The following is a 19,216-nucleotide window of genomic DNA, read 5'->3' as shown; positions in this document are numbered from 1 at the left end:
TGCGCGTGTGTTCTGTGTTACTATTCCAGATTAAAAAGATCAAACAAAATTGATGGAAAGAGAGAAACTTTGCAAAGTGGCCTCCAGCTGTATTTGAAGATCTGTTTTCAGCGGGGAGCAGATTTGGCTCCGGTTCACTTGTTTCTTCAAAGCTGAGAAACCCAAAAATAATTGGCACGACATGAAAGACATAAAAAACGACAAATCTGAATAGACATAAAGATATTAACCACCTTCGTCAGTGGTGCTGATTTGAGCTATTTTTCTTGTCCACTGTTGTGAAACTTTTTTTTTTTGTCATTGCTATTAATCATGAATAAAGTTTTGTGTTATCAAATAATGGATTTGATGGTGTAACAGATTGTGAAAGTATAATTTGTGATTGTATTCTTCATTTTCTAAAGCGTACTGTAACACCCATGTTAAAAAGCCAACTTGTTATTGTTATTATCCTGTTTGGTTATTGGACTTTCACTCATTGATATTGTGTTTCTATGGTGTTTCTTCCTGCTGTGTGCAACATGTGAAATACGCATACAAACAAATCAACCTGAACATCTGAATCCATGTCTGAATCCATGTTCTTTAATGGGAACATCTTGCTCCCTGTTAAAATTCAGGGAGATAACCACCACAGCTCTCCTTTTTCACCTGAACAGTTTTACAACTGTAGCAATACGGGTACACAGTCAAAGCCATTTAGCATTTCCAATATCTAGTTGTTATGCAACATCACTGTGAGTTTGTCCAACAGCGTTCATGAAAAAAAAGACTAAATGCAACTGGAAACTCCAAAAAGACATAAATGAGAAAACTGACTTAAGTCCAGGATTTTGGCTGGTGAGGTTGGACTGAGCAGCCTGGTGGTCTTCCCATGCTCACTGACTGCTGCAGCATCATTTTGAGTGAGAATGAAGCTAAGAAATGTGAAACCACATGGCTCAACTAGCCTTTTTAACTAAAATAATTCACTTTCCATCTCATTTTGTAACTCAGTAACACCCTCTGATCAGCACTGGAATGTTTCTGCTTCAGAAACATGAATCATTTTAAACTTGAATCATTTTAATCTCACTGACTGTTAGTTGACTGGAGTTATTTTACTGAGAATCTTGTTTAACTGTTGATGTGTGGATGTAACTCGGGCTCGTGATGGTTATTGGTTATGGAAATCTGAAAGATCATAATAAGGCAGAAGATAATGAATGAAAAAGGATCATTTATGATGAGCTATTTCTTTGAAAAAAAAGTGTTTATGATTCATCATGTTTCCACCCGTGATGAAAGGGTCCTTTGCTATGACTAAGTCTGCCTGGCAGCAGAAGAGAGGAGGCTGCTGCTATGATCACTGAGGAGGAAAGCATGTGTGCTCCTCCTAACCCACTTCTGGAGTCACACTACACATCAAAGCATCTGATTTATGGGAGCAGGCAGACTCTTCCAAAGGTGGCCACTTTCAAGTGAATGCAATATATTTACTTTTAAATTACATGCTTTTAAAGGATCTGGTACAGTCTACAAGGAAATGTCATATGTAGAGATGATCAAAATGAAGGCGAAGCAGTTTCTTTTACTTCCATTTACAGGAAACATCTCACACAGGAAGTAGCACAAACAAAAAAGTAGAAATTGTCTACAATCATTTTAATGAAAAGCAAAGTTCAAGGCTGCGTCACAACTCCACGAGCTACTTTCAGGGACAGAGTGTGAAGCTTGCAGCCCTGACAGGATGCTTCATGAACAATTAGACTAGTGCAGCTACTCGTCTCTTGCCGTCTCTGCATTAAATACACAAATAGAAGAAAGGTCCCACTTGATCACAACATCATACATCGACTAGAAAAACAGTAAACACTGCCACATGTGGATTTAGAAAGAAAATCTAGGAGTTCAAAGATACATATCTTTTTTTGTTTTACAATGTAGTAGCTAGTTGTCTCCAGCAGTATTTATAAAATCACAAAGTTCACATTTAAAACTCTTAGAGAAGAGCTGAGGAGCATTCAACAAAAGGAGCTAGTTAGTCACACGCTGCATGAGATTATATACGCAACAGTTTGGAAACACCTCATGCAAACACACACAATGTTCTGTCCCTTTTTGGAGAGGTCGGTCAAAGGATGGTCAGACCAGAGTTCATTGAAAGGATGGCTCCGACGGAGGTGAGAAGAGGAGAAGGCCTTGGTGTCAGTTCCCCAAAAGAGGCAAAGTGACATTTTGTTTTCGCGCAACAATCGTCTGTGTTGAGTGAAGCCAGCCAGGAATGTAAATGTGACATTTCACTTTTGTTCGAGACAAATTGAGAGGCTTCCTTTTTGCTCCGCCTTAATGACGGTGTGTTTTCATTCACTCTATTTACAGAGATTCTGATCAACACGAGAAGATGTGACAGTACTGACCATGTAAGGAAACCTGTCGGATGCAGTAATCTCCTCTGTGGGCTTCAGTAAACACAGAAAAGTGACACACACGTGTGACACATTGACCAAACACTTAAGCAGATGATGTAGATCTACTGACTTGTATCATCTTCCTGTGTTTTCACAAACAAATGAGGCACTTCTCATGACTACTTCCTTGCCTTTCTCTTCACGTAGCTGCTCAAAATACTAGGAAAGAAGAGGGCACTATTGTAAACAACCCACACCTGAAGAGCTTTACTCTACTTTGTTTATTCTCTGTCATTTTCAACAATTATGTCAAAGGTTTGGGGTTTTATTTGGTCCAAAAAGATTCAAGAGGGGAGTAAATTCACTTTATATGCCCTATCAGCTCCCGACACCGTCCTCCTTTCACGACCTCTGATGTTCTGAAGCGACAACATTGGATTGTCATGTGATCTTCCCTCTGATCCAGACCAGTGAGGGCCCCTGCCGCGGCGGAGATGTGGGCAAGTGAAGCTTGGCACTGTAAATACAGACAGTGTGGGGGAAGCAGTGGCCTGACCTCAATCCTTCTCCTCGGAGGAAGTGATTAGTTGTTTTGTTTTCTCCCTGCAATCTTCTCCTCAAGACGATGTTTTCCGAATGAGGAAATCGCTGTTGATTCCTAGCTCAGTGTAAACATTAAGATTCACATTAGGAAGCTACTGAGCATGTGCTGTGTGAGTGTTTGTGGGTGTGTTGGGTTTCTGTACAGACGTGAACACATCGGTATCTAAACACTATTATCGACGATGGAGTTCTTTCTCCAGAACTAGTTTTGGGTCCGTCTTCTCTGTCAAGAGTCGAAAAGCAACATGATATGTGCACACCGAGGTCGCACACTTCCAGTTTGAAAGAACATGCCAGTCGTCCTCCAGTTACCGAATCCCTCCACTGCGGGGCAGTGTTTCACCAGAAAAACAAGTCCTTCGGTACAGATCCAACTGAAACACTGATAACGTCGGACTTGATAAGCGTTGTAAAAGTCTCCATAATCCTGGTCGGACAAGTTGAAGAGCGATGAAGCGGGTGGTGAGCAGTTGGTCGGTAAGGCAGCGATGTTGATGTCACTCCAGCTTTATTTTGACCTGCAAGACACAAAAGCATGGGTTTCTGCTGGTGAAAACACAGCACTTGTCGAAAACAATGGCTTACTAACACAGCTAGAGCATGACATCATCCTCGGCGTGGTAATTGAGTCTGGCACGCACACTGAACCCGATAATGTTGCTTGATGAGAACATCACAGGCGCTCCGCTCGTGGTGTATTTTATAAAACATAATTATACCCAAGAGATTAATGTCCTCACGGAATCCTCGCTCCGTCGACATGTCTGCTTGATGTACTTGATGTGTGTGCACAGTTTTTTCTTTACCATACTGTTGAGAGGAAGTGAGTGCTGAATTTTCCATTTTTTTTTTTTCATTCGAAAAGTAAAATCCTATCCAGAAAAAAGGATTGGGAGTCAATGAATTCCTTAAAAACATTCGATGAAACCATCACTTCAGCATCCATACGTCTGATAGTGGAACAGTGACCATCCCACCTTTGACACCATTTCTATATCCAATAATAATAGGGATTCTTGAGTGGTTGCTGGCCGTTATGTAGCACCCAACCTCGTAGTGATGTCTCACAGAAAAAAAAAATCTGTAAATGTCACAATGTCAATAAAAAATAAGCTCTACTCTGAGTCTCCATTGTCTAAGCTTGCTTTTATATTCTCAATGTCATATGAATGAACTCAACCGGTCTCTACCATCAGGCTTGTTTCCTTAATATCCTCAGTGTCCCTGAGCTGAAATACCTGACACAGGTATCCAGTCTGAGAGTGAAAGAAGAACAGGAAAGAGGGGGGAGTGCAGAAGGGGTAACCTCTGGGACACGGCATTTTATTGGTCCCCCTGGCCGGAGCCAATAAAGACCACAGTGAAGAGACAGCAGCTGGGGAACAATGATAGCATATTGATGATGCTCACGCGTGTGTGTGCATTAATGTGCGTCCAAACTGTCAATCAGCACATTCACTGCTTGTGTTTCAAACAGAAGTGTGTGTGTGTGTGCTGATGAGGATGGCGTGTGTGTTTTATTGTGGCCTCAGATGATTTACGATGGAGGTTTTGTTTTCCACCGGAGATGTATAAAACTACAGAACGGCCCTTTATTGTCTTGCCTCTTGGTTTAGTCCACTGTTCCATCCATCACGACGTGTTTACTGTATGTCCTCCCGTTCGCCTCGTCCTCTGCGACCCTCCCCCCTAATGAAAACTGTTATTGATAACCTGCCTGCAGCACATCGAGAAGCATCACCGATATTTTCGCCTGCTTGTCAATTTCACTTCTGCAGGTTTGCTGCTGCTGCTGCACTCCACAAAGTGGTGGGTGTGTTCAAGCCTGGAATCATTGCAGGTTTTGTTATTGCTTCCTGGAACTAAAAATAACCCGGGGAATTGACCAAACCAGGATTCATTTGAAATCTTCAATATGAGCAGAAAATGCGAGGACAGTGGGGAGAATATAAAAATAACTATATATATATATATATATATATATATATATATATATATATATATATATACAGAAAATGAATTAAAAAGATAATAAAATACAAAAAAGTTAGGCTATAAAATTACAAGAAAATTAAAGGGAAAAAATAACATAATTCACAAAGTCTTTCATGATTTTTTTCAATTCATGACAACAAAAGAAAGCTATAGCACAGACATGGGAGATCAAGGGTCTACTCACATGTACATGGGCTGTAGTTGGAGGTGGGAGGTCTTCTGAGGACCTTGGTAGCCATATGAGTCAAACCCTCCTATAAAGTCAACTTCACACACAGAGGAGAGCATGAATGTAGGAGAGTCACCTTCATCAGCTTCAGACATCTGCACTGAGCACCCTCTTCCACACGCACCAGGGTTGTGGGCCTGAAGCCGCCATGCAAATTGAAATTCTATTTCTAGGAGGATGACTTCCACAGCAAAAGGACTCTTAGGTGGTGAATTATCTAGCTGGGAATCAGGCGAGGTGAGCGGCTGCCAGCAGGTGGTTCCCTGCTCAGAGTCGGGATGATGAGTGCAGAGGGAAACCGTGAGATTCTTCTGCACTTTGAAGCAGCAGCACTCATGAAAGAGAACTTCAGCGCCTTGATCAGCGGCGGCGCTGCTGTTTATTCAGCCAGGTCTCACAACATCAAGTGCAATGTGGGATTCTGTGTCGCCGAGCAGATGAAAGAAGACGCATGTGTTGAAGACAATGAGCGGAGACGAACATGCTGCAGTAACATGCTCAGCCCATGAAAACAATGTTCACATCATAAAACAGTAGGATTTGATTCATTCATCCCACATAAAAAAAGAAAGCATGATCATCTCTGTAGCTGTCAGAAACAGAATTTATGAAACAATATGAGATTAGGTGATACTGGCATGGATTAAGATTAATAAAATCTGGTATTTCTATTGAATTAGTTTTTAATCTCCTTTAATTTATCTACTTCTACTTTAGCTGTCAACAGTGGGGAAAATTTATTTTGCAAGAGCAGATTACTGCCAATATTTCCGACATTCATTTGAAATGTCACTGACTGCAATGAGTCCAATTGGACAGCAGGGGGCAGCAGTGTCTCATAACCCAGAAAGTAAGTATGAAAAACTCTTCCGCTTTACAGTGAGTAATGAAACCTTAAAAAGATTTGAGGATCTATATGGTAAAAGCTAATGAAAAAAAATAACAGTTTGCTGTTATCATTGTTAATAGTATTGTATTAACAATTTTAGCCTTTTAGTTTTAATTTAGCTTAGATTTAGCTTAAAAACATGACAATTTAGATTTTATTTTGTCGATGTGAAGCAAATATATTTCCTCCTCTGCCAGCCGTGATAAACGGAGACGGATGAGTTACACAGTTACGGAAACCATCAGCCAATCAAATTACATCTGGCTCTCACTCGAGCAGATCCGTCTGTTACTGAGCCCCACTGAATATGGAGGAGACTGGAAATGTGATCCAGCAAATAAGACGGCACCTTAAATCAGTTCAAAATGGAAGCCCTGTTGTTTCCTCGCAGGTCTTGTTCCTCAATTTGCGCTCGTGTGATCTTTGTTCTCGTAAAGTCATATATTAGTTTTCACACATTCCCCGTAATCCTCTTAATGTTTCCCTGTGAAATTCAGATTAGAGCGGAGCGGAGGACGCGAGCTCGTCGGAGCCCATCAGCACTTTCCCTGGACCTCGGCAGCTTCATTGTCTCACTTCGCGTGTGTGTGCGTTTGATAGAAATCAAGTGAGACATGGTTTAACACAACAAATCTCTCTATTATCTAAACAAAAACGCACTTGGCTGGACGCGCTCACACATTAAGACAGACAAACAAGCTGCAGAGATGAACAGATATACAGACAAAGCACAGGCGGGTCAAAGGTCAAAGTGACTCTAGCAGCTCCAGAGGACGACACACAACAAAGGGACCCTTCGATAAAAAACCTTCCAAGTGCATGTGTGCATAAACCTTCACACAAAGTCATGTACGCAGCGCAGATACACCTAAATATATCAAGACAAGTGCGCTCTCTGATAGACAGGTTCTCACTGAGAGACAGACAATTACACACTCACAGATGAGTCGATGGGCCGACAGCAGCTTGTACACGCTCACACATGCACACGTCTGTACGGAGTAATTAGCTCCCTGTGTGCTCCAGTACCTGAAGGTAGAAAAGCCTCCTCTCTCACTGACTCACCCTCCTCCTCTGCTTTCCTCTACAGTGGAGATTATCAGAGGTCCCTAAATTATGCTGCAGAAAATTACCTTTTAGTCACTTATGGATGTGAAGTGTGTTCGTGTAGGTGTTTTCTTGCTGCAAGGGTGAGGCTTCGATTTGAACTACTGGCAGCATCTTTATTTCTTAATAAATAAATAAATAAAATAATAATATAAACAATTAAAAACACAAGAAATAAATTTGCTACATTGTAGTTTTGCTTCTAATAGCTGGGTTTTTATTCCATCTATTTTCAATAGAAATCTCCTTTTGTGTTTCTAAATGGATATCGCAGACAAAACTGTTTGAATTTATGTGACATAATAAACAGGAGAAGGTTGGACCCACGTGATCAAATATGCATTATGCTAATGTGTTCCAAAATAAACACTCGTTCTCTCAGCTTCAATGTTTAGATCAGAAAGCGTGAGCGCACATCATCCTCCACAGCAGCGAGCAACACGGTGCGCATTGATCCCATCGCGGCTCAGTTCAGGCGGCGGTAATGGAACCACGGTGATGATCACGTCAGGTGAAACCTCAGTCCAATAATAATAGTAATGCAGTGTTTTAAAAATGTCGGCCGTATTGTGAACATTAATAGGACTTGCTAAACACAAATATTTGACATTTTATTTTTATGGAAATCTAATCTGCATATGTGAAATTACATTAGTAGCTGCAAAACACAAAGGGCCCTCATTTTTCCCCCCTAATTTGATATTACAATAATATTTATTTTGTGACAATATATATTTTTTGCCAACTGTTCATTTCGATTCAATCTACACTCATCACTCGTAAGTTTCAGCCAGTCTCAGTTCGTCAATCCAAAGTAAACCAGCGCCAACAAAATGACAAAACATCAACATGCATAATGAGTACTTACAGCTATCCTCCTCTTCTGAGATGAGTTTGACCACGTAGCAGGCGTAGATGAACCCCGCCAGCTGCAGACACAGGGGGACAACAGGGACGTTGGTGGCTGTGCATCGAAAGTGGTGAGACAGAACGTGTAGCGACGGAACAGACGGACGACAGGTGCGGCAGCAAGTGGAGCAGAACAGCTCAGCAGTAGTATTTCCCCCACAAAAGTGAATGCATTTAACACCGTCTGGTTCAATGTCTCAAGTTGGAGAGCAACAAGGTCAGGCAAGTTTCTTTGTTTTGTCTGAGTAGTATTGTGAATCTCTCGGAATAATTCATCACACATCCATTGATGTCAGAACTGGAGGCAACAAACGCGGGCGCACCCCTAAATGTAAAGAGGCATGGATGGTTCTTCAGTGTGGATGTGGAGGTCTCAGGGCCTGAGGGAAAGCAGGTGAGAAATCCACAGTAGAGCAAGTGTTCTGTCTTCACAACAGCAAAGCGCTACAGGACTATGTACTTATGTGTCTCCTCTATGCTGCCTCCTGACCTCACACCTCCAGGGTCAGGGGTCACTTGTCACATTTCTCCCTCATTCTCATCTTTCCACATCCATTAGGTGACACATGGAACCTGCAGCTGCCAGAGCAACCGACAAACCAGATGGATTGTTCCTATAAAAAGACTGAACCTGGACCTCTGTGAGCGCGTGTGCCGTCGCATGAGCAGTGCACCTTTGCACCCGCACCACTCTGCTTGTTTGTTACCACAGCGACTGATCGGGTTCACTGATCGGGGCACAGATGCGGAAGAGGGGCAGTCAATGTTTGGAAGGCGACCTTATGAGTCCAGTGAGTGAGGATGAGGGAGGGATGTTGGAGGACCAGCCAGTGCATGCCTGTGTCTGGCTCTAAACACTCGCATCATCCAGAGAAAACAGGCTGATAGCTTCAATAATGCTTTAACTCTCAGGAAAAATGACATTGACTCACTCTGCATTCTATTGAGCCGCAGCAGACACCTGCCACACACACACACGTAAACACGCGCAGAGCTGCATTTGCAATTCCACATATATCTCAAGGTCATAACCTCATTTAGTCTAAATAACATTCCCCTTCCACTGTCTCTCCTCCGACTCCCTGTCTCTCTCATCCAGTCTTCCGTCTCTCCTTGCAGAATCCCCACCCCACCTCTCTTACTTGCCCTCCTGTTTCCATCGCACAGTGAAATATATAATATAAATAAGGAAAATAGGATCTACAGTAGCAATAAAAGAGTCCACAAGCAGGACGATTAAAATAATGAAACTTGTGATACTAAACAACAGAATATATATATTGTACATAATATACAGTGATATTACACTTATTTTTAAAATGAAAACAGAAAATTCAAAGCGCTTGTTGCAAAATTATGAGGTCAGAGTTGTCAAGCAAGACTGCAGGTGAACTCAACATGTGTGTGTCTTCCATGGCTCACACACTGTAAAATATTGACTCTGCAGCGACGTCAATATCCTGTTCATATTCCGGAGCCTCCGCTTCTCCATTTTGGTGTCGCCACATGTAAACATAATATCCTGTTTACAATAAAAGTCCAGATATGGTCTCTGGGAGTGAAGAAAGTAGCTATTAAAGCTCCGTGGGCCTGGTCTTATCTCGCTCAGTGGCTCTTTGCCTGAGCCGATTTACCCTGTGAACTCCGAATGTTCACTTGGTGAATCCCACAGACTCAACTTCTGAAGGCTGAGGACCTAAATATCTTGTTTACTTTGGCATTATCTTGGTTTCTGGTTCAGAGACATTCATACGATAGGTTTTTGCCATTGGTGATTTTCCAATCATAGTGTGTAAGCTCAATAAAAATAAAATATGAACGGTCATGTAGCATATTTAAAGTCAGAACAAATAATAATACTAATAATAATACTAATAATAATAATAAATCCAAACACTTGTAATATAAATAAAGAAATATTTTTAAATATCTATCAATCAGTTATTTGAACATATACTGTATACACTTACATTTAGTCATTTAATAAATATCCTAATACAACAAATGATGTACTTACAAGACAAGTAGCCCAATCCTGTAGGAACAAAGCCTGGTAAACAGAAACACTTGGGAGGATTTAAAGGTCACGTCTGCACAGAGGGAACAGGACATGCAGCAGATTCTGAATAGCGCTGCACGATCATTTCTGCAGCTTGTGTACACTTCGATGGTAGTGAGGCTGAATGTCAGATTCGACTCTTCAGTGTATTTGAAGATGGATGCAGCAAAATATCAGTTTTATTTGAGTCAAATTGAGTGTGGAATGAATGATATTAATTAAGATAAAATGGCATCTTGATAAAAGACAAAAACCCTGTTTACCTGCACATGTATTTGCAATGAGTGAATTAATAATAACCTGGATTCGTGTGCCACTGTCTCTGAAGTGTTCTGCGATTAAAAAAAAAAAGAAGAAGAAGAACCCTTCAGGCAGAAAAGAGCAAAATGCCAAGCAGCTGAATGCAGTAAATGTGTCACCATCTGTGAATCTAGAAGAAGGATCCGGGGAGGAGACCTTTCAAAGGACAGATGTGGCGGAAGGTTATCTTGAGGTCAGCGTCACCTTCTTCAGTGAGAACGAGTTTTTGGCAAAAACAAGAGAAAGTGCTGCTGACTCGGCAGCAGAAACCATCTGGGAGGCCTGTACTACTTCTAGTGAAACAGTTGGGAAATTGCCAGAAAAACAAAATAAAATATAATAAATAAAGTATACAATTAAATTACAAATACTAAATGCAATAATACAATTTAGGAAAACATTCTGAAATATATCTAACAGACATCTCTCTATTAATAAACCAATGTTTTTCCCAATATAGGTTCAAAATGTTTGACAAAAATATAAAAATACATGAAACAATCAGAACAGGTGTATTCCTGGAAAACTGAAAAAAAACGAATGAATGAAAAAAAAAAATGAAAAAAAAAAAAATAAATAAATAAATATATATATATATACATACACAGTGACATGCTGTTCTAAAAGAAAACCACAAATAACACCTAATTAATCATAAAAAATGTATACAATATATATCTTTAATACTTTTCATATCATTTTATGCACTAAAACGAGATCTATTGTTTCCAAAACAGCAATATAAATGCCACTATAGATCAAGAGGAAAATACCAGAAAGAAGAATAGGAGGAAAACAGAGTGCAAATACTTGAATACAATAAACCGTCAAGAACTGCTGGACATGAAGAAAAGTAGTTGAATTATTAAGCTGTTTGAATTGGAGTTGTGAGTTTTAATAGCATTTTGCAATTTATTCTTTTGACACTTCTGTTTATAAAGCCTGATTTGCTGATTCAGGGATTTAAACCTGCCAAAATGTGCTTTAAAGTGAGACTAGATGTGGGTGCAAGAACATTGTAATCTCAACAGTTGAGGTCAGACTCACATGTAAACAAAAAAAAAAAAAAAATTCACAGTAGTTTAATTCCTGACATTGGAACATCGATCAAATGACTCGGAAAGCACAGAAGTGGGGGAGAAGATTTAACGCTGTTTCCCTGCAGGTTGGTGTTTGCTAACAGGTGTAACTTCCAGACAAGCAGCCGCGGCTAATGAACGTTTTCATCACATGAGAGCAGAACATTTCATTTTCAGGCCTCTCCTCCGTCTGGAGCACCATGCCAAGCTCCATTCTCCAACTGGAACTGGAGCCCATTAGTTCCCTCGTCTCGCTTTAGGCTTGCTCTAATCACTGCAGCGACTGCATGAACTCGGGATCACAGAAAAAAAAAAAACTTTGATTTTAAAACTGAAACTTTATTATGAGCCAGAACAGAGTGTGATCAGAATATGAATTGTGTGTTTGCTAACATCATAAAATGTACCGTAATTTCCGGACTATAAGATTATGAAAGGCTGATCTCAGCGTGATCTGTGAATGCCGATCACTGCCTGTCATTGCCGATCACAAAGTCCGATCACGTTACAGCCGGCACTCTGATGAAGCACCGCCCCTGGTTTGTGATGCCTCTGCTCCTCCCTTCCCTCCCTGCCGACTCGCCACTCGCTTGGCAACAGCATGTTTACTGTGGAGGTTTTTTTCAGTCTGTCATGTAAAGTTTGCATCCTGCAGCACATGCACATTAAAAGGCGTCAACGCCACGAATAAAATAAAATATTTAAAACACCAGCACTTGGCGGAGCACAGAGAGTTTTCTGGTGGTCATGAAAGTGAAACTGCAGGAGCCAGCGGTCATCGCCGGTTTGAGCGTAACATTCAGAACGTGAAGCATATTTCCCAAGAAACAATCCTTCATCTCACCCAGCCAGATGACCAGCCTTTCACAGGTGTCGTTTTAAGACGGAATCCACCGAATCCGCTGCTGTTTCGTGTGTGTCAGATGCAGCGTTCTTTGACCACCTGAATCTGAAACTTTTGCAAATGTCCAGAGTCGGAACTTTCATGAAAGAGCTTGAAGACAGCTGCTTCCACTGAGTGCTCTCCCTGAGCATCCCTAATTTTTACAGTCTACAGAGTGTCATGCTGGCAAATATATTGAGCCTTGTCACATCAAACCCATCGCATCACGGGCGTTTTATTTACCTTTAAAGTGCTCAAATTGCGCTGTTTTCGCCGGCGTGTTCGCAGCTCTGCCAACAGAGACGATCTACTAGGGGGTGAAAACACCGCTTTTTAAACGCTTTAAATGTAAATAAGATGTGAGGAGTTCATGATTCAAGTTCAGAACATTGCAGAGAGATTATTTCATGAGTGAGTCTTGAGGCTGAACCCCGTTTTCAAAACTAGAACTAGAAGTGATCCTCATGCATTTTCTGCAGAGAGCACCAGTGCACCCGCGGCTTGGTGCAGCTTATGTACGAAAAAGATCTATTTTACTTCCTAAATATGGTGGGTGTGGATAATATTCCGGTGCGCTCTATATTCTGGAAAATACGGTATATTACAAATATAACTTCCTAGATAATGTTGAGCCATTAACGTCGGAAGGGGTCCCTCACTTTTGCATGTTCCTGGAAGGAGGGAAGGCAACAGTAGGAGGGGGGTTTTGAGTGTTGGGGGTTGCTAGCTCGGTCATTGCCAGCTGGAGTCAAACAGTACCTCCAGTATTCTCACGGACTGAGCTCCTACATATGCAGTCTCTGCCTGTACAAACACACGAGACACTCTCTCTGAGTCAGCCGGTGAACTTGAGTGTTATTAGAGGACTCTGACAGTGTTTCCACCAATTACAGTGAACCCTGAGCCAGTCAGTCGCTGGAGCAGTCAGACTGTCGAGTGTGTGCTCATGAGGCATGACAGTGTTTCCACACAGCAATTACAGAGAGACTGTCGTACAGCTGTGTGGTGGCCTGGCACGTCGCCACACTATAAATGCCCACATCGATTGACAGTCAGACACAGGGCGGGAACAAGAAGGGAAGCAGATGCGTCCCCTCCCAAATGCAGACTGATTCTTAATCACAGAGCGTACAAAAGTTCCGGGGGTGATGATGGAAAGCCTCCCGGATTCCCACCTCTTCATTTCGCTCAGTGCGGTCTCTAACTGATCCAGCTGATTATCGCAGTTTGGCGGAGCAAGATCGCAGGAAAACAACGGGAGCGGGAGGCACAGAGGGAATGGGAATTTGTTTTGTCACAATGAAAACAAGATAAACTGGGAGAATCAGAGTGACGGAAAAGAAAGATAAAAAGAGAGGGCCGCGAAGCCAACTACTTTGAATTTATCGCCTTCTGCCACAGGTCTTCCTGGGAGTACGGCAGAACTTATGTGGTCCTGAGAGGAACCCTTGGGGGTAACGTTTACTGAAAGCCGCATTACTCAGTTGTAACAACTGTGTGTCTCCCAGCCTGGCTCCACAACATTTGTAAAAACTGGATCTGTTGGTGCCCCATTTTGCTGTGTCTTAAGAACCAGAATCTCTGGCGTAACACCGTGAGACACATTTTGCCAGTGGCGTTCCTCAAGGTTCTACCCTAGGGACCATAACTATTGGTCAAATGCTTCAGTGCCAGAATGACTCTAACCACTGCCAAGACACACAGATTCACCTTCCGACACAGGATTCTCCTGGTACTTTTAGCTTGTACAAGACAACAACATCCGATTTACGACCTGCTCCACTTACGTCCAGCGGTACTTGCGACCACGGCCAGCAGATCCCAGCATTTTCAGCGCAGCATTGTGTACGACAGTTACGGCAGTATCCCAGCATCTCACTCTCACACATCCATCTACCACTACAGTCGTACCTACAACCCTCGCATCTGCTATTTTGAATGGCATACGACTTACGTCCAATCTGATTTACAACCGGTTTGTCTATTATGACCCTCGCTCCAAACTACCCAACATCGTTCTCTCTTTGTCGCACTACTTGTCGGTGAACTCATCGCTGCAGCTGTGCAGGGTTTAGCTGGAAAGCTCTCGTTTTCTGCCTCCAGAAACCGTTATTTCAGAGGAGTAGCGGCTGACTGTGCCTCATCCATTACTGCATTGACATTTCAGCTTCTTCCCTAAATCCTTTACGCACTTCCCATGCATTTCAGGTACTGAAACAAGACCTGACATTTAAGTGTCAAGCCCTTTTAGTATTTTATGACGGGACACCTCATTCCATTTTACCTCTTTTTTCTTCTTGCAAACTATTTGTCACAAAATGTGAACCAATTTTAAAATGTCATCAGTTTTCTGGGGCTTCTGCATTGTGCTATAGCACTTGGTTTTGGGGTAAATTTAAATACCTCCTTGGTGTTCATATTTCTTCCCTCCCACTGCCCAGAACTCCAACTGACACTGCAGGACCATTCAACGTTATGGATGGAGCCTTCCGTCCGTGCTCTCATTTCGTCTGTATTTCTGCACGTTCCCACAAATCTTACAGATACGGACCAAACAGAGCAGTACCACCAGAAACCATGGGGGGCAGTGTTGTTGTTCCTACCCAATATGTAGCTCTAATGAGACACAAAGAAGACATATCAATGCCGGAAATTCTCCGTCCTCCACTGGAAATATATATAATATAATATATATCATACTTATTGTATTGATAACGCTTTGTATTGTATTGTGTCTTATTTAGCCTGACTATATTTAACCCTTGAATGGTCATTGAAACATAGTAATTGGTTTATTAATGGTTAATGTGTATCCCCAATCTTAAGTGCTTACAACACTGATATACACAGAGCGCGACTTGGCTATATTACTTGCACCAAAGCAGTCAGTTTTTTTCGTTGGATTGAAAAAAGGTAAGTCAATCTGCAGGAGGGCAGGTCTAGAATAGGCCGAAAGTCAGTATATTAACTATTCAGGAAGCATATTAAAAGCAAAGATTTTGAAGCAACCCTCTTTGGATCATTGGATTCTGGGCTCCCACTCCCATTTTGTAGCACAACAGGTTGCACCGCTCATGTGTCGCTTTTGTCGCTCAATTTGTTGTGAACGTCCCTTAAAAATAAAGCAAGCTACAACAACAAGAAAAGCCCAGAGCACATTATAGTGAACTTATTTCCCCTCCGTCACGCCCAGTAAATATCGGCAGGATTGAATTGGAAATAGCATTGGAAGGTTTTGCCCCTCAGCGTCAAGAAATGTTGGTGATACTGTATGAATGTTACAAATTTAATTACATATTTTGTGGTTGATAATGTGACAAAAGGTTTTCAGATTGTTTAACAGTATAAAGCAAAGCATTGAAACCAATGGGAGTTATTGCCTGAGTAATAAAAAGAGATTAACTTAATGGAGATGAGATTTTTATCTCTAATTTCAAAGTCAGCACACAATCAGCCACAATTCCCCAAACTCGTTGCGGCAGTACTTTGAATTCATTTAAGATGTAGTAAACTTTATGGTCTTGTAAATTATACACAGACTGTGTGTGTGTGTGTGTGTGTGTGTGTGTGTGTGTGTGAGATGGTAACAGGCACTTACAGCCAGCAGTATCTGCAGTGAGGAGTGAGCCACCTCGATGAACTGGAAATCCATCAGGCAGCCAGATATAGATATATATCGGTGGTCCTCAGGTGCCCAGGAGGGGGGAGGTGTGATGGGTGTCACCCTGCACCCCGGGCCATTCTCCATCCACCAGGAGCGATGCATGGACACGTTGAAGGTCAGGACAAGGTCAGAGTCCTGGAGGAAGACACAAGTGGAGAGAGTGAGATTGTATATCTGTGTGGGATCAGAAGGGCAATGAAGGTTGTGGCAGGAATCAAGGCTCTTTCATTTTTAAAGCGATTGGATTTACAATATTTTCAGGGTGAAATGGAAGGAAAGAAGTGTTTGGTTTTGAAGAAATACATGCAGCCGGGAGTTCTGAGGGAAATAACTATCGGAAATATTGAACCAGCTTCCTACTCTGACGCACTTGGTCTGCTCTATTTGCAAGTTTATGGATTTACCATTGTTGTACTTCTGACCATATTGGAGATCAAAACCGTAACTTGGTGGGCTTGTAGACAAGGCATCGCTAAAAGCTGACCTCATTTGAAAAGTAAGACTCGGCCAAAACTTTCAGGGTGACCATTAACATGGGTAAGAAACTCACTTTAAGTTCCGAGCCAAGTCTTAAAATAAAGGTTTCATTCTGACAGAGGTGAAAACTAAAAGTCGAAGGTAGATAAGACAACACATTTTTTGAGATGATGTGTCAACTGCATTTTTAATCACGTGTCAAGATTGTTATCAGCGTTGAAGTGTGAGTGAAAACTATATTATCCTTGGGGCTTTTACATGCAGTTTATATGCCAATTGTTCTGATTTCACATTGCAGCAGTCTGACCTCTGAGTCAAACTGAGGATTTGTGCTGTAGTAACACATTCATATATTCCTCCACTCTTGTGTATGTTAGTGTTCCGGCTCCTCTCCATTAAATGGTCGACATTACAGAGGTCCACCAATGCCATTAATATTTATGTGTTGAATGCAAAATGTACGGCTCTCGTGAGGCAACTGTGGTGCTCAACAGCCAAGTTGCCTCTGACCGCTGCTACACAGCCCTTTTAAGTAACCATCAATTGATCTAAATTTGGAGCTAAATAAATATATTACTACAATAGAAAGGCACTGAAACAGTGCATACTTGCACAATATCAAGTCGGCCAGTGGAATTGTTGAAGCAGAAATTGGGGATCAATTGCAGGTTGACACGTTTGGCCCCACCCTCTTTAATTCCTGACGGTGGATTGGATGGTGGAGGTCAGGATGAGTGGGTGACAATCATAAGCTCTTAATGCTGCCTTACTTGTTGTGCTAGTTGTGTATATATGTGGAGTAGGTCGTACCTCATGTGACAATGTGCATGACTCATGAACCGTAAGCACCAAACCCAAGTCTTAAACACAACCCCAACTGTCCCTTTATAAATTTACTAGACAGTCCGGCGAAGCGCTAAATCGAAAATGCGGTGGGAGCGTCTGGAAGCCTTGTGTGTCAACATGCATCACAGATGGCTTCTGATTCACCCTGGATTTCTAAAGATAAGACGGTAATGTTACATCACGATATATTGCGATGCTGTTATATTTGTTAACTAGAAGCTGTATTTTGAAGGGAAAACATCATAAACAAATTGTCGCTTGTTCCATGCTACTGTCAATTGTAATGCTAATGTGCGGTCGGTCCGAAGCTTCAATAAACTTAGAAAAAAACAAGAAGTTGACATATCAAGAAGTCATTTAATAAATACCAATATTGTCGACTTAAAATATTGATACAATATTGCAATATTTAAACGTATTGATATTTTCTCACACCACAACTTGATGGATGAGTAGTGCAAACATGTTGACTGCCCTACTTCACATGCTAGCTAGTTGCCGCTTCATCAGCAGTATTCTGGAGTCCTCATTTCTACATCGAGTCTTAAATCAATGTTGAACAAATCTGTTTTGTAATCCAGCTTCCTTCTGCGCTACCAAAGCTGGTCATGTGACTGGCAGGGCAGCGGGAGTAACTCAAATTCAAATTAGCTCAGTGGGACAGCAGTCGTCTGGAAATGACTTGCGTAACACACACACACAACAACTGAAGAAGAAAGCATACTTCAGGAGGCTTCGCCACAAATCCAGATAGTACTGCGAAAGCATGAAAAATTTACCCATTTCCTCCTCCATTTCCTTGGACGATCTTATTTGATAGATGGTTTTAGTTATACATTGCATTATTATTAGAAAAAGTGCCCTCAGTTATGAAAAATGAATTTCTCTGGATCACCAGAATGATTTAAACGGTGCGCGTAGTGAGAGGCCAACTAAACTGGAATTCAATTCAGTGGAAAAAGGACAAATATCCCCGAAATATTTTCAATAAATTGAGAATAATGAGCAATGATAATGAAATACACTTGAAAATGCAGAGCAGACAAAGTGGCAGGAATAGGACCAGCAACTTCAGTCTCCTCTGTGCGAGGCCCTGTGTGGATTCCTCTCGAGCGTTGTCATGTAATAGAAGAGGGGTCACCGGCCTCGATGGAGGTCTGCGCTCTCTAAGTGCCCTTCCAGTTCATTTATATTGTGCGTCTCCTCCCACTCCTCTTTTTTTGCTCGCTTTCTATTCCTGTGTAATGAGTAAATGCCTCATTAGCAGCGCGCTCAGATTAATGCCATCTTGCCTTGTTGTGGCTTCTCTTTTTAATGAGTCAAATCTCTCCACGTTTCTCTCCTGCTTCCTTTACATCGCCGCTCCCCCTCTTGTCTCTCCTACTGTCCCTGAAAGCCTTCCCCCTGTTCTTCCTTCATCCATCTCTCTTTATCTCCATTTCATCTCCATGATCTTTTTCCCCTCTTTCTCCTTTCTTTTCACGTCGCTCTGTTTAATGGGGATGGAAAGAGAGGGGAGCAATAATTATTCCAGTGCTGTCTCTATCAGTGCTTTTCTAATGAGCCTCTCAAACAAACACACAACTAATTAACAGCGAGAAGCTGAATTTGGAGAAATGTCACCCGGTCCAAGAATGCAGAAATACTAATTATGGGGTATTATCTTACCCTCTCTCGGGAAAATAATGGAACACGTGCAAAGCCAAGCTGTTCACTTGGCACAGAGAGGTGTGTTGACCACTTGTGGGTCCAAGAGGCTCTGGGTTGAACTTCAGAGGGCAGCGGT

At 41.8% G+C, this 19,216-nt stretch overlaps 1 protein-coding gene across 1 annotated transcript in view; it reads right to left on the bottom strand.

Moving 5' to 3' along the window:
* Positions 1–706: 706 nt before the first annotated feature.
* The window catches only part of nkain2 (sodium/potassium transporting ATPase interacting 2), a 76,129-nt gene continuing 57,619 nt past the window's right edge, over positions 707–19,216 (bottom strand). Inside the window, exons 4-7 of the mRNA XM_053887868.1 lie at positions 16,042–16,242; positions 8,082–8,142; positions 5,173–5,254; positions 707–3,511 (exon numbers count right to left, since the gene is read on the bottom strand). Of these exons, the coding sequence (XP_053743843.1) occupies positions 3,502–3,511; positions 5,173–5,254; positions 8,082–8,142; positions 16,042–16,242 (354 nt within the window). The 3' untranslated portion in view covers positions 707–3,501. The remainder of the gene's footprint in view (positions 3,512–5,172; positions 5,255–8,081; positions 8,143–16,041; positions 16,243–19,216) is intronic.

Source organism: Synchiropus splendidus, chromosome 15 (genome assembly GCF_027744825.2).
Source record: "Synchiropus splendidus isolate RoL2022-P1 chromosome 15, RoL_Sspl_1.0, whole genome shotgun sequence".
Taxonomy (NCBI): domain Eukaryota; kingdom Metazoa; phylum Chordata; class Actinopteri; order Syngnathiformes; family Callionymidae; genus Synchiropus; species Synchiropus splendidus.
The sequence above is the reverse complement of the archived record's forward strand: the minus strand, read 5'-3'. Positions and strand labels throughout refer to the sequence as shown.